A 27,411-nucleotide genomic window follows, 5' to 3' on the forward strand; every position below is an offset into this window, starting at 1 on the left:
GAGGAAGTAAGTAAGTAAATACTTAACGGGCACCCCGAGAGTTGTAGCTGTCATGTCCAGTGCCCTAGAGCGCTCTCAGGCTGCTAAGTTTTTCAAGTTATCGTGGTCTACGAAGCCAGCCTCTCTGTCAGTTAAATGTGTGGCCCGTGTTCAGGTAGTTTGAGTTGGATCTGCCACTTTGGAACTTGAAATGTGACATTTGGTTTAATTTAAAACTGCTAGGGCTGGGACTGTGGCTTCGTGGTAGAGTGCTTGGGAAGCATGCAGGAGGCCCTGGGTTCGATTCCTCAGTACCACATACACAGAAAGGGACAGAGGTGATGCTTTGGCTCAGGAGGTAGAGTGCTAAGCCTTGAGCAAAAGAAGCTCAGGGACAGTGCCCAAGCTCTTGAGTTCAAGCCCCAGGACTGGCCTGGCAAAACAAAAAACAACCCTGCTAATTTCTTCTGCCATTTACTTTTGCTTAGACAAAGTCCTGAATCAAACATTGGACAGGCTCATAGACCCATCTTTTTGACTAGGCTTTCTCCCAAGCCAGTGTGTGTATCTGTGTGTGTGTGTGCGTGCATGCTGGTCCTGGGCCTTTAATTCAGGGCCTCATGCATTCACTTGATTCTTTTCCTAAAGGCTAGTGCTTTACCACTTGAGTTACACCTCCACTTCTGCATTTTTGCTGGCTAATCGTTGATAAGAATCTAATGGATTCTGGATTCTGCCCAGGATGGTTTTCAATTGTGGTCTGCAAATCTCAGCCTCTGGAGATGTATAAGCCACCAGGGCCTAACTGCCAGTTTTAACAAGAATCCTGTGATGTCTTTTGCTCTTGATATTACATGAAATTACTCCTCACTCACCTTTGATGTCTTAAGATCAAAATTGTCTTAAGTATTTTGTCTGAGTTTTCTTAAGAAAACAGTGCCATTCTCTTAATTTGCAAACATGTTCCATATACTCAAGAGATAATTATACCTTCTGTTCTGACCTTTTCTATTTTATTGGGAATCACCAAATGGCTAATCTGAAAAGACTTTGTCTATTCAGGCTTTCACCTTCTCATAGCATAGGAGTTGGTTAATGGGTTTCACAAGCAGGAAAAGAAGGAGGGGCTGAGGCCAGGAGTTTAATTCTCTAAGCTGCCAGATTGCTGTTGTACATAGCCGCAATCTTCACAGGCCAATATTTTGCCCCTCTATTCACTGCTATTGTCAGGATAAGTTTTGGCTGTGTTCTAAAAGTGAATGTGCCAGAAGCTTGGTTCCAATATAGTGGTGTAGGAATGGTAGAGCCTTTAAAAGGTGGAGCCTAATGGAAGGTCATGAAGTCATGGCTGTTGTATTAGGAAGTGTGGTCTTTAGGACTAAGTTATTTTCATAAGAATGTGTTGTTATAAAAAAAAAAAGGGGGGGAGAGCCTGGTCCTTGAACCTCTGGTTTCCTGTCTTCTGTGTGATCTCTTCTATACTTGTTCCTGCTCCTGCCATTCTGATGCCATCCACAATGAGGCCCTCACCAGAGGCTATACTGATGAGGCTAAAAATGTGAACTAATAATAAACCTCATTTCCTTCTCAGTTAGTTGTGAAGCCTCAGGTATGTCACTGTAGCACCAGAAAATAGACCAAAATGTTGCCCTTATAAGCCTTGAGGAGACCACTTTGTACTGCGCTTGCTCAGGGGTCAACACTTTTTCTTGTTGGTATACTTGCACCCTACTCACACATTTCAAAGAAACAGCCTTCACAAATTCTGCCCCAGTGATCCTGCTTAAAGTTTGGCAATGACCCTAGACAAGGTCACCAAGCTCTTCTCCTTATCTCTTTTTGACCACAAGACAGCAAGGAATGTAATTCTGGAGACTAATGTCTGTACATCAGGAAATAAGCACCCTCAAGGCCACCATCTGGCCTGGAAGTCATACCTCGGCTCATACAAACGGAAGCCCATGTTCCTGAGCTTTTCATAAAGATGCACTAACGTTGAATTGAAATCTCTTTGTACAACTCCATAATAACAATTGTTTAAAAATTAAAAGTATCCTCTCCCCCATGGGACTAAAACTGTGCTTTTATTCCCCCTCAATATTATGGCAGTGTATAAAGACCTCATTTTGCCTGACACAACTAATAAACATCCTCTACTCCCAAACTCTGATTATTTGTGAGTGGCATTGAGTTTAAGGAACTGAATTTCTGGAATCACTGCCAGAACTTTGATTCTCATATATCTGCACTCCCTTTTAAGATAGTGATTGGTTGTAGGCACTTGGTTAAAAATAAAAAAATGTGTGTGTTTAACCTTTAGGGCAGGGGCACTGCCTGGAGTCCTGACCCCAGCATTCAAAAGCATCTGAAGAACAGCTATCACCAAAGTCCCCTCGGCTCCCAAATTTCTAAGTGCCCCACTATACCAGCTGAGTCACCACCAGGAGTATCAAGGGAAAGGAAGGAAAAGACAACAAAAGACTTTAATGAAGAAGATTCATTTTAATGCTTTACATGAAAATATAAACTTATTTAGACATATTGATCACCCCAAGCAATATTTCTATATGCAGAATGCAGGACACTTGGCTAGTAATTTCAACAGGTACTTGCTCTTCAAAAGAACAGTGGTTTAGCAGAAGTGGTGCTGTGACTCAAGTGGTAGCGCTTACCTTGAGCTGAAGAGTACAGGGACAGTGCCCAAGCCCAGAGTTCATGCCCCAGGACTGACCAAAAAAAAAACCAGTGGGTTACAATTGAGGCTAGTGAGATGAACAGTTTTCTTAACTCCTTTCAATGAATTTAAAGCCCTTAGAAACTTATATCTCTTGATTTTTTTTTTAACTGACCAAACAGGGATCCATCCAAGAAGAGAATCCATGTGAGGAAAAAGTGTTCCAGATCATTTCCAAAGTTGAATTTCAAGTGGAGATGATGGAATCTTCCAGGATTTTTTTCAGGATGGTCTTGGTATCCTGGGCAATTAACTCAAGAATGCGTCTGCATCTCATGTGTCTGAAGAAGCGGATGACAGGGCCACCCAAGAATGGAATATACCAAAATGGGCTGAGAAGCACGCTCGTAACTAGACAAGTCATGGATTTTAGTTTCCAGTCCCTGCCACAGAGGGTGTGCAAATCCTGGGACTTCATGATGGCCATGTACTCTGTTACTTCTTTTCCCATACTCTTAGCCACCTGACGAAGTGATTCACCATTCACACCAAAGAGCAAATGGTAGGCTTCCAGAACCTCCCCCAAGTCATCAGCATCCTTGATGCCAAGAGAGTTCTTCAAAGATTCTTTGGCCACTCTCCTCTTCAGGGAGGTCACTTTATCATTAATGATCTCCTCACAGAAGTGGGAAAGGATATCTAAGGGACCACTGCACCTGATGTTAGAGAGGTCTATTTTCAGTGTATCTCTGAGCTTTGGAAAGTCATAAAGTAAAGGGTCAAAGTTGGATACCAGGAATATGGGGGGTACATGTACCCCTTTCTTCTGGAGATTTTTTCGGATATTTTCTCGGATAGTTTGCAGGAGCCGTGTATCTGAGAGAACACTTGTACTGAGGTCTCTGTCTAACTTGGTCCACACAACATAGAACTTCTTTCCCATCTCCTGAATGATTCTGGCAAGCTTCATGTGATTTGTGCTGAACTGCTCAGACGCAATGATGATGAAGAAGTCATATTGGCTGAATTGCATCTCATCCACATAGTTCTCCATGTTTTGGGCTGTGACCCCCAGGCCAGGGAGGTCCCACAGCACCACATTGGGAAAGCGGGAGGAAGGGTAGCCAGCCCGTGTCTGGGTGGTCCTCACCACCCCAGTGGGTGCCAAAGTCTCTTCAAGTCCAATGATTCGAACCGCGTTGATGAAGGATGACATGCCATTACCCGAGTCCCCGGTCACTGCGATGCTCACTGGGGTTCTAGACACTCTCTCCATGGTCTCCCTCACGACAGGGACCACTTCTGGCAACTTCCCTTCTTTCAAGGCCCTCTCAATGTTCCTGCTGACCTCTTCAGGTAACCTGCTCCAGCCCGTATGGAATGACATGGCAGCATGGAAGGATATAGATGATAGAGTATCATGTGACATGGGGTCTTCCACCACATTGGTAAGCAGTGGGATGGCCTGCAGAAGCAGAGGAACATGGGAGTTAGACACAAGATGACCCAGGAATCAACAGGCTTCAACTCCTATGGCCAGGCTTTTAAATCTGCAATGAAAGATAACAAAGACATATCAATTGCACAGAGGAAATGAACAGCCATTCAGGACCTTTGTACATCCTTCAAGAGTAGGAAGACATTTAGGCTTGCTCTACAGACTGTTAGAACCCTTGACAGATCTATCTCCAAAGCAAGAATGTTTGGACTTGTAGCAGAATATCAGTCAGGATACTCCATGGGAGCACACGTTCTTGCTTCAGCTCAAATGTATGGGCTTAACCAACCAGAAGTCCAGCTGGTGGTAACTCTCCAGACCCAGCAACTCATTGGTGAGTACCTACAAGTTCTTACTGAGGTTGTCCTTATGGGTCAAGAATAGCTTAATTCTTTTTAATAATAGCACATTTTTCTCAAGGTATTTTTTTTCTTGTCGAATGAAGAGGGCATTCACCAATAAGCACACATAGGATAAATACCTACCCCCATCAACTTTAACAGACAAAGCAAAACAACGTTTCCAAATCATCCTTCACTGTTTCTTTAGTAAATGTCAAGATTTTCAGGTTGTTATGTATTAATATTACTGCTGATACGGTCATTCAACCGTTCTGTACACATAGGTTTCTCTTGTTGAATCCTTGCAATAACATGAAACATTTATGGAGCAGGATTGAGAAGGGAATTGGCTGGGCTGACCTCGTGGGTTCTAGCCAAGATGGCAATGCCCATGTTGTTCCTAGCAGCTGGCCTTTGTAATACACAACTAGGAGAGTCCACTCTAGCCCTTCCCCTGAAAAGTCTATTACATTTTTTGTGCATCACCACTAATGTCTAAAAAAGTTTAAAAATTCAAGATCAGTGCTTTGGCTGAAGAGCAGCATTTAAGCCACACAGAGCCTTTCTGCTCCATAGGTCCCACCCAGGGGATCCCATGGAGCAGCTGGAGACCTGGCCTGTCCTTCTTCTGGAATGTCCAGGTGTCTCATCTGTAAGGACCGCTATTCCATCTGTGGAACAAATTTCATGGCTATCACTGATCTCACAAGTGCAGCCTCTTGCCATTTACAAGCTTCCTAGAAACCTACACCCCCTGCAAACTCTCTATTTGAGGTTGCTCCAGGCTACAGCTATACTCTTAGGCAGCTCTTTATCCAGTCCCATGGCTTGGACTCATCCTGCACATAGGAAAAATGGGCCAACAGCCCCTCCAATGCGTGGGGGCCATCTCAGCTCCCTAGAATGGGAACAAGGAGGCCCCAGGTCTCTGCATTTTGCAATGAGCAAGTCATGTTACCTACCTCCCAGTACTCCTGTGATGGTTTCATGGCAGGATCAGTGGGAAGCTTCCTGAACAGCTCCCAGTGTTCTTGGTGAAGGTTCCGGCCTTGTTCAGGTCCCAGCAGAAGTTGTTCCACTGCTGCTTCTTCCTCTCTCCCAACTTTAACCACAGAGTCACACTGTAGCTGTAAGTCTGCCTGGTCTGGATCCTTTGTGTGCCTTATCTCACTTCATATCCTTTTAACCCTATTAGATAAGCGATACCATCATTCCTGGTCATGGATGGAGAAATAGAGCATTAGGAATAAATATGAATCTTGAATTACATGGTGGGTATGTGAGAGAATCCAAAGTTTAAACCCCAGAGGGAGAGTCCATGTTTCTGTCTGGATGGTAAAAAACAATCCTGTTTAGCAGAAACCATTGACTGCTGGAGCCTGAGCTGCCTACCTTGGGAATATTGGTCTACTCATTGTTCAGAGGCAGGTAGGCTAGAGGTACATCTGAGCAGGATCCTCAAAGAAGGGAGTGTAGAAGCCATTTGTGTACTAGGCTCAACTCTGATGGGCTCTTCACAAGTGCTGAGTCAGGTCCCTGAACGGCATTTCTCTGAGGCTGCCGGCACTGCCTCCTTATGGATATCAGGAAGTCTCAGTTACCCATGTCCTTCCTTGTCTAGCTGTGACCAGAGCAATAGCAGGGCACAGTCTCTGAAGGTTCCTGGGACTAGGGACTGAGCATTTCCAGTGTGCAGTGGTGACCAATACCAGAATACAAAGGTATGGGGCAGTGCACCAGGCAAGCAGACAATAGGGGATTGGAAGTTTGGAATATAGAGTTTGGGGATCTTGGAGACCACCTTCCACAGAATCAAACACAGGCTGCTCACATGGGCAGACAGATCAGAAGGTTGTAGCTCACACAGGAGTCAGTCACACAAACTATTTTAAAAGCAAAGATTTTGCCAGTATGGTGGTTCATGCCTATAATCCTAGCTACCCAGGAGGCTAAGATCTGAGGATTATGGTTCAAAGTCAGCCCAAGCAGAAAAGTCTGTGGGACTCCTTATTGCCAACAAACTACTCAGAAAAAGCCAGAAGTGGCATTGTGGCTCAAGTAGTAGAGTGCTAGCCTTGAGAAAAAGAAGCTCAGGGACAGCGCCCAGGCTCTGAGTTCAAGCCCCAGAACTGGTTAAAAAAGGGCTGTTTTTTGTTTTTGTTTTTGTTCTTTTTGCAGTCTCCTGCATCCACCTTGAGAAAATCAACATCTATCCCTTAAACTCTGTAGGTGACAGATTTTAGAAAGAAAAGTTCATTGAACAAGTAGAGATGAAAATATATTATGCTTCATTCATCAAATAAAATGGAATAAACACCTGTTGTATACTAAAGAAAAATGGCTAAGACTCTAGTGGAATCTACTCTTTAGAGATTCCAAGAAAACAGATATATTAGTATTTTACTAAGCATCTGTAAATAAACAAAGCCCTCTGGGGGCATTGACCAATCAGGAGAGTGGGTTCTTTCAATTGATCTCTGTTTAGTCAAAGGTTTATGAGTGGTTTTAGATCCATCAGAATGATTTGCAAGCTGTTCACCTTTTTCTCCTTTCTCTTCTACCTAGACCCAAAGGAATCCCTGAGAATGTAAGATCTTTCCATGATCAATAGTCTAGGAAAACTTAGAAGAAGACAGTTTGACCCAGGGAAAGAAGGAACTCATAAACTAGTAGGGGAGCCTGGAACTCATGTAGGAAATGGTTCTTCTGGGGCTTGGACAACAGCTCAGGTCTGCAACCCTGGTGTGTGATGGGAAGGAGCAAGACTGGACTTGAAAAAGACTACAGGTCTCAGGACAGAGAGGGGGTATACAGGAAGCTCGGGAGAGTGAAGAGAATTGATGTCCTTCTCTATTTCCTTCCAGCACCCTGACCACACCTTCATCCTTCAGGACTTCTCTTGTGAGTAAAGTTCACAATATAGGCAAGTTCATCACATACAGAACTTGAATCTGACCAGTGGAACAAAGGGAACCAGATAAAGGGAGTCAGAATATTTCCTTCAGTCACATCTCACATTTCAGGGTGTTTTCATACCTTGTCCTAGTACAGTGCCTCATTCTCATGGATTCCGTTAAGCTTTGTCCCCACATGAACCAACTCTCCACCATGCCATTCACCCTGAACCCAGCTAGCTCAGTGCACCTCGACTCCCTTCTATGAGGACACTGCTCAGATTACAACTCTAGTTTGCCTGCCTCTGAATAGAGCCAAAGATCCCAACAGAAAGGGGGAAGATCCTTCCAGCTTTTGGAAGGAAGCCAGCCAGCAGATTGAGCTAGCAAAAAAGGCAACCAGGCCTGGAAAGGAAGGGCACATCTCATCTTTTCTCCAGTCTTGGTGCTTGTCAAAAGACTACCTCAATGCCAGAGAGATGCAGGTGAGAGGGGTATATTGCCTCCACACAGGTAGGTTGGGTGGAGTGGAGCAATATCAGGGAACAGTGTGACTCTGAAGGTCAGAGATGGGTCTGCTGTGGGCACTCCCTGGGTGTCAAGCTCTCCTGCCCTGGTATCAGTGGTCCACCTTTAATATCACTACATTAGCTGGATAGTTGAGCAAGCTTCACTTAGGAACCCTTCACTTACCTGTTCCAGAAGGGTGAACATGACCAGACATCCAACTGACCATATTCCTCCTGGGACGTGCCACTCCTAAGGGAAGGTCACAGCTCTCGGGCAGGGACTGCTCTCTGTGAATGATCCCAAACTGGAATCCAGCTCAGGAGAGACAGGTGTGCAGGGCTTGGGTCCTTTAAGGAAGAGCCAGGAGCCAAGAGTCATGGAAAGAGGAGAAGCTGGAAAAGGCAGTCCACTTTCCTGGGTTTCTTTGTAGTCTCTGGTCCACAGCATGGCCTTTGCTCACTGCTCTGCTTTTTCTAGATCAGAGTCCTGCCTGTCTTGTCACGAGGGAGGGGACTTCAGTGAGGGCAGGGTTCAGTTCCATTTCTGGAAATGACTGGTTGCCAGGATTCAGCTGAGCAGGTTTCACATTCTCCTTTAGAGAGGGGAGCACTATTCTTTTTTTGTGCCAGTCCTGCCTGGGGCTTGAACTCATAGGTACTGTCCATGAGCTTCTTTGGTTCAAGGCTCGTGCTCTACCGCTTGAGTCACAGCTCCACTTCTGGTGTTTTAGTAGTTTATTGGAAATTAAGAGTCTCACATATTTTTTCTGCCCAGGGTGGCCTCAAACCACAATCCCCAGATCTCAGCCTCCTAAGTAGCGAGGATTACAGGTGTGAGTCACAGGTGCCCAGCCCAGTGTTGTCATTTAGCTGGACACCCCCATTTATGTGTAAATCTGCAACATTACTGACTTGGGACTTGGTTGGGGATGGGGGTGAAAGCCAGATGATGCTAGCTGGGCCAGGCCTACTTTGTTTAGCATCTGACCCCCCAGTGCCATCACAGCCTGGGACCTGGTTGTCCCCTGGCTTGTCACTTGAAGTTCTCAGGTAAGGGGGCAGCGACTACTCCTGACAAGCTAAGGCGGGGCAAGAACAGAGACTGCAAGATTGGTTTTCCACCTGAAGGAATTTCAACCTAGGTTCTGAGATTGGACAACAGACCCAGGAAGTCTGCCCTGCAAAGGTGAGGTTGTCCCAGCATCCTGACTCATTCTGCAGGAGAGGCTGCCTTTCAGATTCAAGGTATGCTTTTGTCAGAATAAGCAGACTTTTGGCTCAAAATAATAAACCTTCACTTATCTAAGTGACTCCAGGCCACAGTCACCCAGGCCCACATCTCCCCGTAGACTCATGTACTCACAGACACAGAAACCTACACTTACATATACACCCTCCCAAGCCATACAGATCCCATGTACACATACTACACACGCACACATACCCATACACAAACACAAGAGCTGAACTTCAGAGTCCCTAGCATTTCTTGCAGCTTGTTTCCTGTACATTGCTAGACTAATGTAATGATTGATAATCACTTAATGCCTGACATATTTCCCTGCTGTGTGCAGCCACAGAGATCTGGGACTGTCCCCGGCACCTGCTTCCAATTCTTTTCTCTGGTTAATGGAGAGGTATGTACAGAAGGTGTAGCATGGGTGCTTCTCCTTTAGGGTTTCGGTATCTTGGCGTCTTGGGAGCAGTCTTCCCTCCTGTGTCCAACAGTGATTTCGGATCATTAATCATTTATCATTAATCATTTATCACATTTCATGGGTCCAGGAAAGTACAAGACTTGTGCTCAACCCTCCTGGGTGTTCAATGCAGAGGCTTTGGTGACCTGGACTTGCTCACACCTCACCTGTTCTGGTGCTGAACTCTGCCACTACAGGGAATTGGCTCCTTCCCTTCTATCTCAGAGGTGAAGGTGACCAATATCCTCTCTGCTCTCCTCATCCCACAATGCACCTGCAGAGGTAACGTCTCACACATTATCACAGAACCGTGACTTAGGGCTCCAGTTATCATGAAGCAAGCTGCCACATCACAGTTCTCAAGCGTCTGGAATTTGTACTTTGACTCCCACAGGAAACCCAGCAGGTGCTCAGCATCAGGACCCAGATAGGGGTTCACTTCCCCAATAGCTGTTCTCTTCCTGCCTGGCCTCTGAGATTGGAGCCAGGAAGCAGAGGAGGATTTTGCAGTATTCTGGCTTCACTTTGGAGGAATCAGTCTCTGACTAATTCAGGGTGCACTTAAGTCAGAGTAAGGATCTAGGAGACAGGTGATCAGGATTGTTTAGGGCAGCTAGAAGCAACAGGACAGTGGATTGAGTTAAGAGGATACACATTCATCCTCCTGAGAGATCCTTTACTGGGGGTGGGGGGAGAGGAGAAGGACATGTGTGTTTATTTCTGTGTGGTTTTCAAGATCATAGTGGTTTCCATGAATACCAGCTCCCTTCATGCATGTCAGATAAAAGGGAATGTAATCTCAGATATTTGTCTGAATAAACTTTCCAAAATTTGTAATTTTTATTATTTGCATTATAAAAATTTTAAAAACTAGGAAACTCCAACGGAAGAAAATAAGCTATACTTCATGAACTGATTCCTTTTCAAGGCTTTCTTATTTCAGTTTCTTCAAACTATTAAGATTTCTTTTGCAACTAAGTAAAACAGTATTAATAGCTTTAATCTAGAAGTGATTGCCCAAATGAACTACAGATTTCTACTTAAATTACCTAAAGTTGTTCATGATACAGTAAGTATAGTTTCCTATTATGTATGACCTCACGACAAGAAAGGAAAATAATTTGCAGTACATAATTAGAAACTGCATAGGAAACATGGCTTTTAGATGTACATTAGAAATAGAACAAAAATAAAGGTTTTTGTCTTTAATGAAAACCATGTAAAAACATTGACAGTTTATTAAGAATAGGTAAATTCCAGGCATTGGGAGGTAGTTTGCAGGGAATCCCCTCTCCCTTTTTATTTGGTCCTTTGCTCTAGAAATGCATATAATTCTAAGAGAAACTCTTTTGCTTGCTTTGAAATATTACCTTAGTAAATCTGCTAGCAGCTGAGTCATTCTTATAATTTGAAATCCAGCATTCCTGAACTCTTATTTTCTCATGTGTACATATTGCATATATTGTATACTGCTGACTAAAAGGAAAAAAACAACACGCCTTTACAATTTAGTCTACAGCAGTGTCTGCAACTGTAGTGTCTGTTGCAGAATCTTAAAAAAAAAGTGACTGACAGGTGTGAAAATTTTCTCCATAATTATCACAATCAAGGCTTACCCTTAGACTCTGACATCTGATGAAAACGCAATAGTTTCCTCATATTCATATAAATAAAGCAATCTTAAGTGGGTATTCTGTTACGAGCTTTGGTTTAAGGCTTGCACGCATGCTTTCTAGGAGTCCTCTTCCACATGAGTTTTATAGTGATTAGTAAGGGATGACCTCTGGCTGAAGAGTTTCCCTCACAGAGCTGCTCCCTAATGTGAATTCTCCAATGTGCAGTGAGCTTAATCTAAAAGTTTTCCCACATGTATTACATTTAAAGAGTTTCTCTCCGGTATGAATCATCCAGTGCTGAATAAGAGTTGCACTTTGATCAAATGACATCACACACTCCTCACATCCATATGGTTTCTCTCCAGTATGAATACTCTGGTGGTTACTGAAACATGAGTATTATCTAAGTGTCTTCCCACACTTGTATTTATAGGGCTTCTCTCCAGAGTGCAATCTCTGGTGTTGAGAGAGAGCTGAGCTTTGTCTGAAGGCTTTCCCACACACTTTACATTCACATGGTTTCTCCTTGGTATGAATTCTCTCATGAATAGTAAGTGTTGAGTGGAAACTCAAGGTTTTGCCACATTCATTGCAATTATAAAACTTCTCACCAGTATGAATTATTTGGTCTGTTGACTCGTGAAATAGAAGTGAAGCCTTTTCCACATTCAGTACATCTGTAGGGCTTGTTTCCAGTGTGAATTCTTTCATGCTGAATAAGTGATGTGCTCTGACTCAAGGCTCTCCCACATTCACTACAGTTAAAAGGTTTCTCTCCACTGTGAATTCTCAGATGATAATGAAGGGATGAGACAGACTTGTAGGGGTTGCCACACTCATCACACAAATAGGATTTCTTTCTAGAATGAATTCTCTGACATCCTGAAAAGATGGATGCTTCTTACCCAGGTTATTATCTATGGGGATTTTCTCAAGCAAGGGGTTTTTTATGTTAAAAAAAAAAAAGGCCAGACCTAGTACTGAAGAATTTATTACATTCTTACCATGTAGGTGATTGAAGTTTAGGTTAGAAAGAGATGCGTTATGGCAGAAGGCTTTGTCACAGTCTTTATATATGTAAGGTTTCTCTCCAGTATGGATTTTTTTTTTTATTGTGAAAATATTCTACAGAGGGGTTACAATTACATGGGCAAGATAATGAGCACATTTCTTATCAAGCATCGTAGCCTCCACCTTTGCTTCCCCTCCCATCCCATCTTCCCCCTGCCCCCCCATCAACCCTCCTCCTCCCACCAAAGTTGTAAAGTCCGTTTTCGACATAACGACTTGTACATCTCATTGTTAAAATGGGTCCACCTGTATCCCTATTTAAACGATTTGTTTTTTCCCTTCCCCTCCACAAACAACATCAAATACAGTGAAAGCAGGGGTTATACCATGGGGGAGGGACATACAAAGCAACAAAGAAATAATCTTATAAATGTGTTAGAAAACAATCGCATGAAAGAAAATTTGAATACATATTTTAGGGTTCATTTCCCTAACATCAACTTATCTGACCCTTTCTGACTCAGACATATACTAGTTATTGCAAATAAGGGAAACCATGGGACCTATATTTCTTTGGGGCTGGCTTACTTCTCCAGTATGGATTTTTTGACATTCAGTTAGAGCAGAACTTTTGGCTGAAAGCCTTCAAACACTCTTTACACTTAAACAACTTCTCTCCAGTGTGGTTTTTCAGATGTTTATGAAGTGTGGATGAAAGCTTTTTCACATAAATTACATCTATAGCATTTCTCTGCTGCCTTGAAGTTTGGTTGGTTAAATACCTGTAATTTCTTTTTTCCTCCTGCGATCCTTTGTTTTTTAAAAGCAGATTTCAGGCTGAAGTTTGGGTCACATTGAAAACTTTTATGGCTACTGTCAATGGTAAAGATTTTCATATGGGTGATTGGAATTATTTGTAAACTCTCATTTTTGTCCTGCTGTTTTTTTCAGTCTGTCTTCAGATACGCAAGGCTTTCCTGATATGGAGATCCAGGGTTCATTCCTCTTCAGCTTTTTTCCTCACTAGTCCCTGAAATGATGAGTCCTTAGTAGTTTTAGTTGACTTTGTAGTTTGAAGACTGATCTTATATCCTGGAAATTTGTAAGAAGAAAGAGACTGTCAATGGCTAGTGTGATTAGCTGACACTGAATTTACTTATTTATTGTAAAAAAATAATAAAAGGATGATGGCTGAACTACTAGAATGCAAAGAGGAATAAAGCAAGCTCACTTAAGGTGGGTTAAGAATGCTTCACAGTGAACAGCAGAATTACAGAATGGAAAGAGAATCAGAGGAGAGATACAAATTAGAAAACATCTGGTAGCCAAAGCCTATGATAGACTCATAAGTTTCCTTGTTTCTGCAATTACTTCTAGTCTTGAAGATCTTACCTTCCTTTCCTACATGTCAGTCATCTCTGTGACTTCCAAATTCAGTGCAAATGTTAATCCTTCTATGCATCTTCATCTGAAGCTGAGCACCAACAATCTGTGTCCCATCCATTGTGCTCTGTAGGTCAGTGACAGGTACATACCATTGTACCTACCTACTGATTTGAGATGGAGTCTTATAAACCCCTCCTCCCCACCCCCCAGCTGACCTTTAACTGAGATCCTCCAGTCTCTTGTCTCCCAAGTAGTTTACATGTTTGAGCCATTGTGCCAGCTGGGCCAGACCAACTCCTCTTAAACATCCTACCTATTCTGTTCCCTTACTTGGTCGGCTCAAGACAGCAAATTCCACTTTCAGCCTGAGGGCTCCCTGGGCTCCCCTTTGGGTTCCAACTCTGTCTACCTTATGCAAATGCCCTTCTACAATCTCTTCAGGAGTGTTTTACTCATATGTTAAATGTCAAATGAAAACCATCCACACCAAACTATGCTGGATTAAACTGGCTCCTATCATTCCCTAGAACCCTTTGTGTAGGGGCTGGTGTCCAAGCCTATTCCTATTCCATGGAGCTTCCCACCTTAGCTTTGCTTCATTCAGTCTAACTTTCTAATGCTTCCAACGTGTTGTTGTTTACATTTAAATCATTTAAGGACTTCATCAATATTCTCTATGTGAAAAGTGGAAAGCGTGGTGTTCAGTCTTCTCTTGCCAGATTCATCTCAAAAGTAGCTAGTGTTACCAGCTAAAGCATATCCTTCTCTCCTTTCTCTGTGCTCACATGGATCTCATGCAACTTCCTTTAAACAGAAATTCTTATCTTTAAGTTTGGTAACGTGTTTTTTATTATTTTTAACTTTTTTTTTTGGTGCCAGTATCAGGGCTTGAATGAAGGACCTCATATTCCACTGAACCACTTAAAGCCAGGTCTCCAGTCTAGCTTTTTTTTTTTTTTTTGCCTGGGCTACCTGTTAATTGTGATCATCCAGGTCTGAGCCTGCTGAATTGCTAGGACTACAGGCATGAGCTGCCAGCACTCAGCTCCTCCTAACTTGCATTGAAGCTGTCTATGTGTGTTTTTCATTTTAAGCATGCTGCCATATGGAAGGGCAAACCAGAGCTTCTGTAGCTATTTTGTTAAAGGACATTTGTTTCTGACTCAGCTCAGTTTTCCTAAAATATTAGGGATCATGAATTTCTTTTGCTTAAGTTCCTCAAATATTTCCAGTCAGTTCAAATCTCTTAGAATTGCACCAAAGCACTTACAATATGGGCCTCATGTGGCTTCCCAGTTCCATGCCTTCCTTATTTCCTATATACAGCCTGAGATTCAGCAAGAATAGATTATTTTAAATCCCTTAAATATACATGGGTAATTGAATACATGAAAATGCAGCCTTCTTGAGAAACAGCAGCAAAGAACAAGAAAATAAATCCTGGGAGATTTACTTTACAAGTAGCTATGAGCCTGGTGCTGGAGGTTTACATCTGTAATCCTAGTTTCTAAGGAGGCTGAGATCTGAAGATTGAGATCGAAGTCAGCCTGGGCTGGAAAGTCTATGAGACTCTCATCTCTAATTAACTGCTCCCCAAAAAACCCACCAAAAAAAAAAAAAAGCGTTAGAGCTGTGGCTCAAGTGGTAGAGCATTAGCCTTGCAGGGGGGCAGGGGGTGGGGTGGGGGGGAGGCTCAGGGATAATACCTAGGTCCTGATTTCAAACTCTGGTACTGGCACATACACTAAAAAGAAGTGATTATGAGAGAACCAGAAGATACTCATGTCCAGGAGCCTGGACTTGCTGAAGACTAAGGACCTTAAGAAGTTCCCAACCAATGCCTGAAGCTGTGCCCTCTAATTATTAACCAGACTGTATCAGCAGTGATTCTGGGCACATGAGGGGCCTAATCACACCAAGTACCTTCCTTCTCAACTTTCCAGAGATCTTCTCCTTACTGCAGCACGGAGATCATCTTTGGTTTGGCAAATGGGAGTCCTGACCACAGATGAAACAATGATAGTACTGCTAATAATACTAATAAAAGTAATAAAAATAAAAATGATAGTACTAATAAAAGACCTGGTCCTGCTTTGAAACAAGGAGGTATCACAGTTTTGAATAGGACACTCAGGATGGTACACAGGGCTTCTGTGGGGTGGTTTAAGATGTATCCCATGATAAAAAATGATGTGTCTGCAGGTAAAAGGCAAGCCATTTATAGGACATCGATTTGGGAAAATTAACGATAGGGAAATATGATAAACATGCAACCAGAGCTTTCAGTTAATTTAATTGAGCTTAAAAAGCAGCTATCTTTGGGAAAGATTATGTATTAAGTAGCTTTTTAAAAAGGAAACACTGATTCCTTCTCAAAGAAGGAGTATATAGTCTTCAACTGGCTGGAAAAAAGAAGTGGGAAGATAAACATAGGCCAAAGGAGAAGGTTGAGGGAACCTCTGCTCACAGAAAATGCTGCTGTAACTGTGAAGAAACTTCTGATGTGAACTTGGGTATTGAAGGGGGATAATTATCAGCATCGGGCCCCCTCCCCCATTCTCATACATAGGACAGATGATCCTAGACTTGCAAGAGAAAGTTTGAAGATTCATCGAGATTCAATGGATATAATCCTTGGCTGGAACTCGGCTGAGTTCTCATGATGGTCATAGCTGTTCAAGGGAGGAGGAACTGTGACCTCTCCATTTCTGAATTCCGGATCTATAGGGGAATCTCCTTATCCAGTGAGGCCAGATTGCTGTAGTTCTCCAGCTTCACCTTGTGGTACAAGCTTCTCTGAGAAGATCCAGCTTTCTCCACTCATCCCGAGTAAAGCGCACAGCCACGTCCTCAAATGTCACAGACACCTGCAAGGACAAGCCATTTCAAGCTTACTCAGACCAGCCCTCTGGGGGGCAGGGAGGAGCTTATGTGTATGCAGACAGGCTACAGTGATATGCTTATGCCACTAAAGGTTTGACATACTGAGCACTATGAAATAGGAACCCAGATGATGTTAACTACTATGAGTGATATGTAGAGGGATTTAAGGCCATTAGTGTGTTATCAGAATAACCTTTCCAATGGATATCTAATAATACTTATTTAAGAGCTTGGAAACCAGTATGTAAACTTGCCAGATTGCTTTATTGGTATTACAAAGGACATTTCACAAAATTACACATACCAAGGTTATTACGGTGCTTGTCAGACCCAAAAAGTGGAAGCAACCTAAATGCTCAGGAAGACTAGGTTAAATAATTTATGGCATTGATCTGCTTCCTCAAACTTGAGGATTATAAACATCAAAATGGAAATCAGTGATTGGATGCTTTCTAAGGGCCACATACTGCCTTAGAGTTTATGTGAACCTTTTATGCTTAATCTACTTAATCTTCACCTCAGTCCCAAGAACAAGAATCTTTCATTGTTTCCATTCTCCACAAGAAAAATCTGAAGTCATAGATGAAACTGAAATAGGGACCATCATGGGGAAAAGGGATAACAGTTTCTTATGCCCCTAACCCACCATTAACCACCAAGAAACTCTCCTCCCTGACCCATAATGTGTGAATGCACTAACTCCTCTTCTTCATCACTTACTACAAGAGAAAAAAATACATCATTTCAAAGATTTTAAGAACTATGTACCAGGAAATTGAACAACACCAATATATGTTCCACTACATATATAAAAAATAAATTAGCCTATTCCAACACCCAAATAATAATCACCAGAGGTTCTTTGGAAAGCATCTGTTAGAATCCTTTTCAGTGAATGAGAAGTAACAAATGCAAACTCTTGGACATTTCTCAGCACACTGGACTACCAATAAACATCAAGTATTACTGCTATATGAAGAAAAGGACAAGTATTGGGGGAGGGACAGGGTTTGTATAAATGTATGGGAGTTTCAATCTGCCAATATTATTATTATCAATATACTACAATAACCATACCCAGCACCATTCCTATGTGCCTGGCCCTGACCTAAACCCTTCTCATGCACTAAGCACATGATCCATAAAGTGAAGTGGGAGGAATCAAACCAAAAATCTCAGGACTGGAGAAGCCTGGAACCATGAGGATAATTCCAAGAAGAGAAGCATTCTAGCTAGGGGCAGGGAGAGAGAGAGGCATGAGCAGAGGAGGCAGGACCAGGAAGAACTTCCTAGGGTGCCAGTCTGTTTTGTAGACTCACGGCATGTTACCTGCCACATTAGTAATGACATAACCAGGTTGAGATACCGAACAAATGACTGGATGCCAGTATTCACAGAGAATCCACCACCCGTGAGTGTGGACCAACTCCTTCAAATAAAAGAACATCTGGTCCAAATCCTGAAGGAAGTGCTCGGTAGACAGCTTCAGTCAAGAGGGGAAACCCTCCATCCTTTAAGAACTGCAATGAGCTCACCTGAGACTTTGCTTCTCTTGGCTCAGGGGCCATTTTTCTTCTCTGGACTCTTCCTCAAGGTTAGGTGCAGTCTCCAGAGGCTAGACCTGAGAGAAGAAAGAAGGGCCAGTGTGAAGGATGACCCCAGGGGTCCTGAGAGGGGCCACCAGGGTGGACAGAGCCAGCGAAGGGCTAAGTCCATCCTGACCCCAGGTCCCTAATCTTCCTGGCTCAGGGAATTTCCAGAAGCAAGACTGGGAAGACTGGATTCCATCACATCAGGGATTCACCGCACCCTGTGCCAGCCACTGCCAGAGTTCAGTCACACAGGGTGCTGAGAGCATTCCTGAGACACGGAGACCGAGGGGTGAGTGGGGCCACCTGTCCCCATTTCCACAGCCGGCGGGGCGACACCGGCGCACAAACCACCACCCCTCGCCCTCTCCCAGGGGAAGGGGCCTGGGTCCCCCCCACAACTCAGGCCAGCCCTCCGGCAAACCACCATCCGGTGACTACCGCCCAGGGGGAGGGTCTTGCCTGCATCAGACCAATCAGGGGAGAGGAAAAGAGGCGGGTGGACAACACCGAGCGGCCTGTCCGGCCTCTGCTCACCGCCTTCACAGCCGTGCTCACCGTCCCCGGTGGGTCCCGCGCGCCCCGGGGCCATCTTCCTCCACCTCAAGCTTTACCCAGCAGTTTGGGGAAAACGGTTGCAGAACAGTAAGCGCGGACGGGGGGGAATCGGGCACAGAGAGGCCCCGGCCCACCGGGGAGGCGGGAGGCTGGGCCCGGGACGAGCCGGGCCCCGGGGCACCCCCCACCGGCCGTCCCGCGACGACAGAGGCCGCTTCCCCGCATCCCCCCCCCCCGGGGCCTGCGCGCTCACCTCCGCCCCTCCCCTCCCCACCCCCACAGGCTCGGGGGTTCGCGGACCACCTCAGGCGCCAGGGCCGCACACCTGGACCAAAGCTCCCGCAGCCTCACGGAAGTCCGGGAGAGGCGGGGCAGGGGACGGCGCCGCGGGCGCCGCGGTGTCCTCTGGGAGTTGTAGTTCGTTCGAGGAGCGAAGCCTTCTGGGAAAGGTAGTTTATAACATTGGCGGGGCGGGGAGGGGGCGGGGCTACCTGGTGCACTCCCGGTCCGCAGGCTCCGTCCCCCGCCTGGCTGCGAAAGCCCCTGGGTTCCAGAAAGTGGACCGAGGTTCCAGAAAGTAGATCGAGACCGATACTGCACATCGCAGCATCTTCGAACTTGTGCATGAAGGTGAAGCGCGCAAATGATGTTCAAGAGCAGACCCATACCCCCTTCGGATGGTACAGCTAACCGCTTCTGAGCACCTGCAATACGTGCCTGGCACGGTTAGAAGCCGTTTGAAATTGCTTTAGGAAACAACACAAACGTCATGGGTGGGTAGAGAAGCAGGTAATAAGCCACGAACATAATGATCATTTTAGAAGGTATGTATTATCGGGGCACACAAGAAAAATAGCAGGTAACATTCCTTTTGAACAGCAGCAGACTCATCCAAAAGCATTATGAAATGGGTTATACACCAATGGGACTCCCTTCCAGAACTCAAGGATGTCTCTATATAGGAAACACAATCACTGAATAAGTTACAATAGAATGGGGGGGGGAACCCACAGAATCATCTCAACTGTTGTTTGTGTGTGTGTGTGTGTGTGTGTGTGTGTGTGACAAAACCTCTTAATAAACTAGGAAGAGAGTGGAACTTTCTCAGCACAGTAGATGGTGTGTATGAAAACCTCGGGGCTAACATCATACACAACGGTAGATGTCGCCACCATCTTCAAATCTCACCCTCCCAAGAAAGCTAGGGTTATGGACATCAGCCACCAGCTCCTGGCTTGATCATTTTTATCACCATTTTTGTTTTGTCATTATTTTTTTTGCCACCTTTGCCTGAAGGAAGTTTTTAGCGTTATTATTATTTTGTATTGAAACAGGTTCTTGCTATACATATGTATATATAATTGCTATATCCCCGTCTGATTTGGAACTCTGAGATTTCCCGTTTCAGATTCCCTCCCCCGCACAGGTGTGCATCAGTAGGACTGGCTGTAGGGTTTTTGTGTGTTTTAGCCAGAGCTTGTTTAATGCTTGGCCTCTTGCTGAACTGTAGGCATTGGCTGAGCAAGTAGGCCCGGTGTAGTTCTGCGCTGAGGCCACCAGAGGGAGGCACTGCCCCACTCCTCCCGGTGGAGAACAGGCAGCTGCTCCGACGTGGAAGCATCTTTGGAGGTTTGCGCCCTTCCTGCAGGCTCCGGACTAGAGGGAGAACTCTGTGTCTGCACCAAGCACCGAAGTTTAGAGGACAGGGAAGTTCAGAGGACAGGAGACCCAGCGCTCCGCGGTCTAGATACTCCGATGTCATTCTCAGTCCGATTGGGGACTTGCGGCCTCCACCTTCTTCTCACACTGAGTCTTCTGCTCTTCAGGTATTCTCATCTCAGAACAACTCCTCCACCCTCACAGACCCCTCTTGGAGTTTGGACCTTATTCTTCCTAGAGTTCCCCCACACCCTTTTTCCTCCTCCTCCTACTCTCCCTCCCCCCTTTCCCTCCCCTTCTTCTCCCCCTTCTATCAGCTGCCAGGCCTGGACCGGGCACACGTTGCTGCACACACACACACACACAGAGACACACAGACACAGACACACACAGCTGGGCTATACCTAGGTCTGCACCCGAGGAGTTGAACCCCAGAACTCTACCTCCGCTGTGTTCCTGAGGTTTTAAACTAAAATGATACAAGCTTTGAGTACATTTTAAAGGATTTTTATTTTGCAGAACGAAGGCATTGCAAACGATAGATATGTTACAGGTATTTTTTTCTCAGTGGGAAGTTTTGGGATTTAATTCAGGTGCATATAAATATGTACATGTATAAGTCTTTCCTTTTGAGTTGATTCACTACAAAGAGCATATGTGATTTTTGTCATTTATAAAATGCCCGTTAATGGGGCTGGGAAGGTGGCTCAGTGGTAGAGCGCTTGCCTTGCATGCATGAGGCCCTGGGTTCAATTCCTCAGCACCACATAAGCAAAAAAAGAAAAAAAAAGCCGGAAGTGGCGCTGTGGGTTCAAGTGGTACAGCACTAGCCTTGAGCTGAAGAGCTGAGGGACAGCACCCAGGCCCAGAGTTCAGGCCCCACGACCAGACCCCCCCCCCAAAAAAAAAATAATAAAATAAAATGCCTGTTAAGATTAGTTTTCCTTACTTTTTTTTTTAAGAACTGTCCTGAGGGACAGAAGTCTGGAAGAATAAGACATAGCTTGCGTTTTGGATAAGAAAATGACATCTTTTAAAGAGATCAATAATTCTTATATTTTCAGTCATTAAATACTGTGGGTCTGGATTGGAATGGAGAAACTAATCAATGGGAAAGAATTGAGAGTCCTAGGTACACTGGAGAGAGCCTAGTATAGGGAAAATAGGATTTAATAAGGCAACAGGGAGCCAGGTGCCGATGGCTCACACCTGTAATCCCAGCTACTCAGGAGGCTGAGATCTGCCAGCCAGGGCAGAAAAGTCTGTGAGACTCTTTTTTGGGGGTAAGCTGTGGCTTGAACTCAAGGCCTGGGCGCTGTCCCTGAGCCTCTTTGTGCTCCTGGCTAACACTCTACCACTTGAACCACAGAACCACTTCCAGGTTTTGAGTGGTTAATTGGAGATCGTTTTGCCTATACTAAAACAAAAGCACAATATTTTCAATCTGAATAATGAAGAGAACACTGGGAAAGCAAGTAGAAGCACATTTCTCACATGGATTCCTCTCTGAACCACAAAACACAGACAATAAGTAGAATGACTAATTTCTAGATTCTACCAGTCTTACAAAGCAGGTGTAATTCTAGGTGTTTAAGACAGAAGATAATACATTATATACAAAGGATGCCTAAGATGGGGGTTTAATTCTTGCTGGAAACCCTCATTGGGAAAGGCTAAAACTCAAATAACAGACCATGAAAAATAATTGCAATATATACAAATGGATGTTCGCATCTCTAATACATAAACTGCAATCATGAATAAGATGACGATAGCGATATACAAATCTACAAATAACTCTGAGACAATGCGGAAAGGAAAACTGTAAATTGCCTATATACATAGAACCAATTTAACCCTTCTATTAATGAAAACTAAAAGAAGCAGCATTACTCTCAGTTAACATGGTGTTGAAAGTGCCAAGTCAGCGGAATGTGCTAGATTTCAATCCTTTGGGTGGAATGCACACTAAATCAATTATTTCCTTAACATTATGTGTGTGTGTCTGATAACCTCCCTCACATGCTAAAAATCCAAAGATGATCAAGTCTTATGCAAAAAGGCACAGTATAGTCATATAACCTATGCACATCCCCTAGTATATTCTAGTCATCTCTGCTTATTTTTAAGACTGAATACAATGTGATGCTATGTTATACTGTGTTGTTTGGGGAATAATTGCAAAGAAAAACCTCTATACATGTCCAGTACAGATGCATTTTTTTTTTTTTTTGGGTCCGGTCGTGGAGCCTGAACTCTGGGCCTGGGCGCTGTCCCTCAGCTCTTCAGCTCAAGGCAAGCGCTCTACCACTTGAGCCAAAGTGCCACCTCCGGCTTTTTTCTTTTTGCTTATGTGATGCTGAGGAATCGAACCCAGGGCCTCAGGCATGCAAGGCAAGCGCTCTACCACTGAGCCACTTTCCCAGCCCCCAGATGCAATTTTTTAAGGAATATTATTTATTTGCAGTTGATGAGGTCTACAGCTGCTGAACTTGTAGAAATAGAGAGCCAACTGTAGAACTTTTCTGGAAGTCAATGTATGCCACGAAGATAATTAGATAAAAATGCAAATGTATAACACAGGAGGTTTGACTCCATTCTCACACATACATGTATGTATACACACATATATGCAGAAACCATGAGTATCCATCACTAGTGGTCTGTTTACTATGACTATTTCTATAGACTTGCTAATAAAAAGGTAGGCCTAAATAAAAAGAACTGAATTACAAGTAAAATAAGTTCATTATGATATACCAACTAGATTACATGGTGCATCTTTTGGCAAGATCTTGGACTAAGGCACTTCATGGCAATCTTTTCCTGGGACTTTTTCCTGTGGACAAGTTTGCCCTAACTGAAATAGTTCCTTCTCTATCAGAAACTACACATAGCTGATTTCAAAATCAGATGTTTGTTGAAGACTCTCCTACAGGGCAAGCTAGTTAGATATTCCCTATCTGACTATTTTATAGAAGACACTGTTTCCTGTGCAGATTTGTGCATCCTCTGGTGGTGGAAAGACTGAAATCAAAGGCAAAAGGCAAAAGGTTGCTTGGGATGGAAAAAAGAGACGCAAACTCAGGAAATAATTCTAGAACTGAAGGAACAAAAGAGAGTAGCTAATTAGGGTGGAGGGCTGAGTGATGGGAAGGCATGTATTTGTAGGCTTTTAAGTCAAAAGTCTTATTACATGAATTCAGCTAGCAACCACCGAGGTCTTTACTCAGGATCCCAGGAAAGGAACTTCCCTCATCTATAACGACCAGAAGCCACTGTCTCCCCCAGTCACCCTCCACCGGTTGCCCCCATTGAAGCTCCTCAATCCACATCTCCCACCAGTTTACCTTTGCAGATTCTCTCAGTGTTATCCCCTTGGTGAGAATTCACTCAGTCTTTCCTTCACTGTGTTTCTATCTTCGTCTTTAGAACGAAAGGAGGGCACCCAATTTTCCCCTGTCTCACCTTAGTTCCAGGATTTGGGTGGCTCAAGGCTGAGGGGAAGCATAGGTGGGGGTGGAGGGCAGGGCAGATGACCCGTAGGGGTTGGGTGCAAGGTAGGGTACCAGTCCTCAGACTGGTGGGGTAGAGCAAAGGAACCCCCAGTGGGGGGCTGGGAGGGAAGGGGATGGTTGTAGGGGTGAGGGAAGCAGGCTACTGGTGGAGGTGGTGCCGGATAGGAGTAGGGGCAAGCAGGGGACTCGGGCAGGAAGCCAGAGAAGGTGGCAGGAGCCAGATGGGCCAGTGGCTGGAGCAATGACCTCTCTTGCTTCCGTTGCTTAGCTCTACGGTTCTGGAACCAGACCTGAGGAAGGGGAGAAGAGCTGCATCAGAGCTCATATCTCAAATAGGCGACGCACTGTTGCTTGAGGACAGGAATTTTACAGGAACAGGAAGTAAGTGTCTCTGATGTCACCCGATGAAGGGAAGTTCCTCCGGAGGCATATCTGAACGAGGTCAGCTGACAGAGTGAAGTGGATAGCCTTACCCCCATTCTGCACTGAAACTTACCTAATTTCTACCACTTTGGGATGAGTCCAACATTGCAAGTGTCATCCAGTCACGAGCGGCCCACACCTGTAATCCTAGCTACTCAGGAGACTGAGGTGCGAGGATCACGGTGGTTCAAAGCCAGCCTGGGCAGGAAAGTCTCTGAGGTGCTTATCTCCAATTAAGCCCCCCAAAACCGGAAGTAGAGCTATGGCTTAAGTGGTAGAGATCCAACCTTGACTTAAAAAGCTAAGGGAGCCAGGCACTGCTGGCTCATGCCTGTAATCCTAGCTACTCAAGAGACTGAGGTTTGAGGATCACGGTGGTTCAAAGCCAGCCTGGGCAGGAAAATCTCTGAGGCGCTTATCTCCAATTAAGTACCAGAAAACCAGAAGTGGTAGAGCGCTAGCCTTGAGCTGAAGAGCTGAGGGACAGCTCCCAGGCCCAGAGTTTAAGCACCATGACCAACAAAAAATAAAAATTAAATAAAATTAAATAAAAAGCTAAGGGATAATGCTCAGGTCCTGGTCAAGTCGAGCCCCAGTACTGACCTCCACACACAAAAGGCAAGTTCCAACAGGAAAGCAACAAATAAGATAACTATATTTCCTTCCCAGATTATGGGAATTGTGCCTAGGATTAGGGTTCTGGATGAAGACTATGGATAAGTATAATTGTTATAATAAGATTGGGCATAGAGTTCGGTTTATAGTCAAGGCTAACTAGCCAATTGGAAGAAGTTGCACTGACCATTGAACAAGCATTTGTTCAGTGGTGAGCATTTTGGTTAGGGCCACAAAAACCCATGGCAATCTATACCCAGACAGTCCCCTAGTCCTAAGAAACCCATACTTCTTCCCCAGGTGGAGATCCTGGGGCCTTGTCACCTGGATTCTGGCTTCACTGAGGCCTGTGTCCCTGGCGAGACCTTCTCGAGCCCAGATGTCAGGGTACTGGTTCCTCCCAAAGGCTGACTCCAGTTGCTCTAACTGGGCTGGGTTGAAGGTGGTCCGGTGGCGGCGGCGGGAGAGGGGATGAGCCCTCTGTCCTCCTTGCCTGGAGAGCCTCAGTTTCCCCACTCCTGCACCAGGGAGCCTCCTGTAGGACTGGGCGCTCCTCTCTGAGGAGGAGAAGGCACTGTGAGTGAACTGCCCTGCCCTCCTTAGACCTCTTATGCCACCCTGTATTCCGCCCACTGCCCACTTCTGGCCTCTACAGGGAGACACCCTGATCACCCCTAGAACCCCTTCAGCCTTCTTAACTACCATCCCGCATCCAGCTCAGCCTCCGACACAGATTTTTCTCAGAGGTGCCCTAAAGCAGGGACATTCTCCTCCTTGGTCCAGCCCCCTGACCCACTATACATCTTGGGCATTCATGGTCTGTCTTCCTGACACCCATCTCACGTCTCCTCCCCATCAGAGCCCCAGGTTTGTGCTCTTCTGGGGTGTCCCTTGTAGATCTTCTATAAAGTCTCTATTGAAGATCCCCTCCACTTTTCTTGCTTGCTTCTTCCTATAGTTCTCATCCTCCTACACCCTCACCTGGGAAGATGAATTATTCCCCCCCACCTTTCTTCTCAGACACACCTTCCCTGCATAAGATGTACTTTCTGTTATCCCCCCCACACACACTTTCCCAGCCTGGGCTCAGCTACCAGGCTGTAGGAACCTGAGCTCGTGGGAAAGGCTTGCCTCCCCTCCATGCAGGCTTACTAAGTCCCGACATTAATTAGTCTGAGAGCTGCTGGGGAAGAGAAAACTGGATGGGGCTGGGATGGGGGGTGGCAGGGAAGGGGGGAACACCTGGGAAGTTATACTCTGAGAAAAGGAGATGTCTGGGGCAGAGACACTCATCCCCATGGGGACCCAAGGGTGTGGCTCTCTCCCAGCACTCACAGTCCACCTTGGACACACACACACACACACACACACACACACACACACACACACACACACACATTGAACAGCTCTGCTTGATTCCCATCCCAGTGCCTTGGGCAAATGCCAAGCCTAGGAATCAAGACATAGCCTCTGCCCCTATCCCAGTTCAAAGGGCATGCATTGTTCAGCAGTGCCCTTCAGCCAGGGCCTCAGTTTCCCCACTTGTAACATGAACGAGTTCTAGTATCCTGTACTTTCTTTTTTTTGGGGGAGGGGGTCCGGTCGTGGGGCCTGAACTCTGGGCCTGGGCGCTGTCTCTCAGCTCTTCAGCTCAAGGCTAGCACTCTACCACTTGAGCCACAGCGCCATGTCTGGCTTTTTTCTTTTTGCTTATGTGGTGCTGAGGAATCGAACCCAGAGCCTCAGACATGCAAGGCAAGTGCTCTACCACTGAGCCACTTTCCCAGCCCCTGTCCTGTACTTTCTAAGATTCCCACGGTTCTACCATGCTAGGATTCTGGGTTTCCCTTCCTCCTCGTAACCCTCCTCATGGGGAACTGTTGCCCACCAAGCCTGGGCTCTCACACCTGCCGCTCCCCCTCCCAGGGATCTTAGCCCCCTCCCAGGATTCACTCACCCACTGTGGGGGTCAGCATTCCAGCGGCGGGGAACCTCTCAGGGAAGATGCTGGTGTAAAGGCGTTCCTTCTTCTGCTTCCCCTGCTCACGTCTCCCGTCCTCTTCCATGGCTGGCCACCGAGACTAAAGATACTCCAGACCCGTGCCCCTGAATCGCAGCCTCACGCTCAGTCTTTCTCTGTTTTGTTGAGCCTCGCTAAGGCCTGTAATGTCTAACTTTCTTTCTGTGTCTGCCTCTTTCGGAGTCTCTATCTCTGATTGTGTGTGTGTGTGTGTGTGTGTGTGAGTGTGTGTGTGTGTGTGTGTGTGTGTGTGTATAGATGAGTATCTGTCTTTTTCAACGTCTCTCCTTCTCTAACTTTTCTAACTACCCATCCTTTCACTGGAGTACCATTTCTTTCTCTGTCCTGACTTGACCCGATTCTCTGCTTCTGTCTTGGCTCCTCTCTCCCTGGCCTTCCTCTCCACCATGCCACTTTTCTCTCTTCTCTCAGCCGTCTACTTTCCCACCTCTCTCTGCTTGTCTTGGAGGAGTGACCTCCTCCTGGCCCCATGGGCCCATCCAATCATTACCTGGTCACCAGAGCCCCCTTGCTCCGGGGA

General features: G+C 45.3%; 2 protein-coding genes and 2 long non-coding RNA genes across 9 annotated transcripts; all 4 read right to left on the bottom strand.

The window, feature by feature from the left end:
• Positions 1-2,729: 2,729 nt before the first annotated feature.
• Positions 2,730-5,480, bottom strand: LOC122115440 (immunity-related GTPase family M protein-like). The gene is made up of 2 exons (XM_042688926.1): positions 5,455-5,480; positions 2,730-4,118 (listed from the first exon to the last, which is right to left on the bottom strand). Exon 2 carries the CDS (start codon positions 4,080-4,082, stop codon positions 2,901-2,903), a length of 1,182 nt encoding a protein of 393 aa, XP_042544860.1. The 5' UTR covers positions 4,083-4,118; positions 5,455-5,480; the 3' UTR covers positions 2,730-2,900.
• Positions 5,481-13,238: 7,758 nt separating this feature from the next.
• On the bottom strand, positions 13,239-13,729 carry LOC122115428. The gene is made up of 2 exons (XR_006148776.1): positions 13,612-13,729; positions 13,239-13,311 (listed from the first exon to the last, which is right to left on the bottom strand). It is a non-coding gene; the product is annotated as an uncharacterized LOC122115428 (long non-coding RNA).
• A 2,138-nt stretch (positions 13,730-15,867) lies between these two features.
• On the bottom strand, positions 15,868-19,033 carry LOC122115427. 6 transcript variants are annotated; one of them, XR_006148773.1, is made up of 3 exons: positions 18,961-19,033; positions 18,024-18,109; positions 15,868-16,472 (listed from the first exon to the last, which is right to left on the bottom strand). It is a non-coding gene; the product is annotated as an uncharacterized LOC122115427 (long non-coding RNA). The 6 variants fall into 6 exon arrangements; XR_006148771.1 differs by having other exon boundaries at positions 18,939-19,001; XR_006148772.1 differs by having other exon boundaries at positions 18,889-18,974.
• A 4,730-nt stretch (positions 19,034-23,763) lies between these two features.
• Prop1 (PROP paired-like homeobox 1) lies at positions 23,764-26,916 on the bottom strand. Its single transcript, XM_042689004.1, has 3 exons — positions 26,808-26,916; positions 25,175-25,407; positions 23,764-24,102 (listed from the first exon to the last, which is right to left on the bottom strand). The coding sequence occupies exons 1-3, from the start codon at positions 26,914-26,916 to the stop codon at positions 23,764-23,766; spliced, it is 681 nt and encodes a 226-aa protein (XP_042544938.1).
• Between the last annotated feature and the right edge of the window lie 495 nt (positions 26,917-27,411).

The sequence above is a fragment of the Dipodomys spectabilis genome, unplaced genomic scaffold, assembly GCF_019054845.1.
Source record: "Dipodomys spectabilis isolate Male_0828 unplaced genomic scaffold, ASM1905484v1 ptg000119l, whole genome shotgun sequence".
NCBI classification, from domain to species: domain Eukaryota; kingdom Metazoa; phylum Chordata; class Mammalia; order Rodentia; family Heteromyidae; genus Dipodomys; species Dipodomys spectabilis.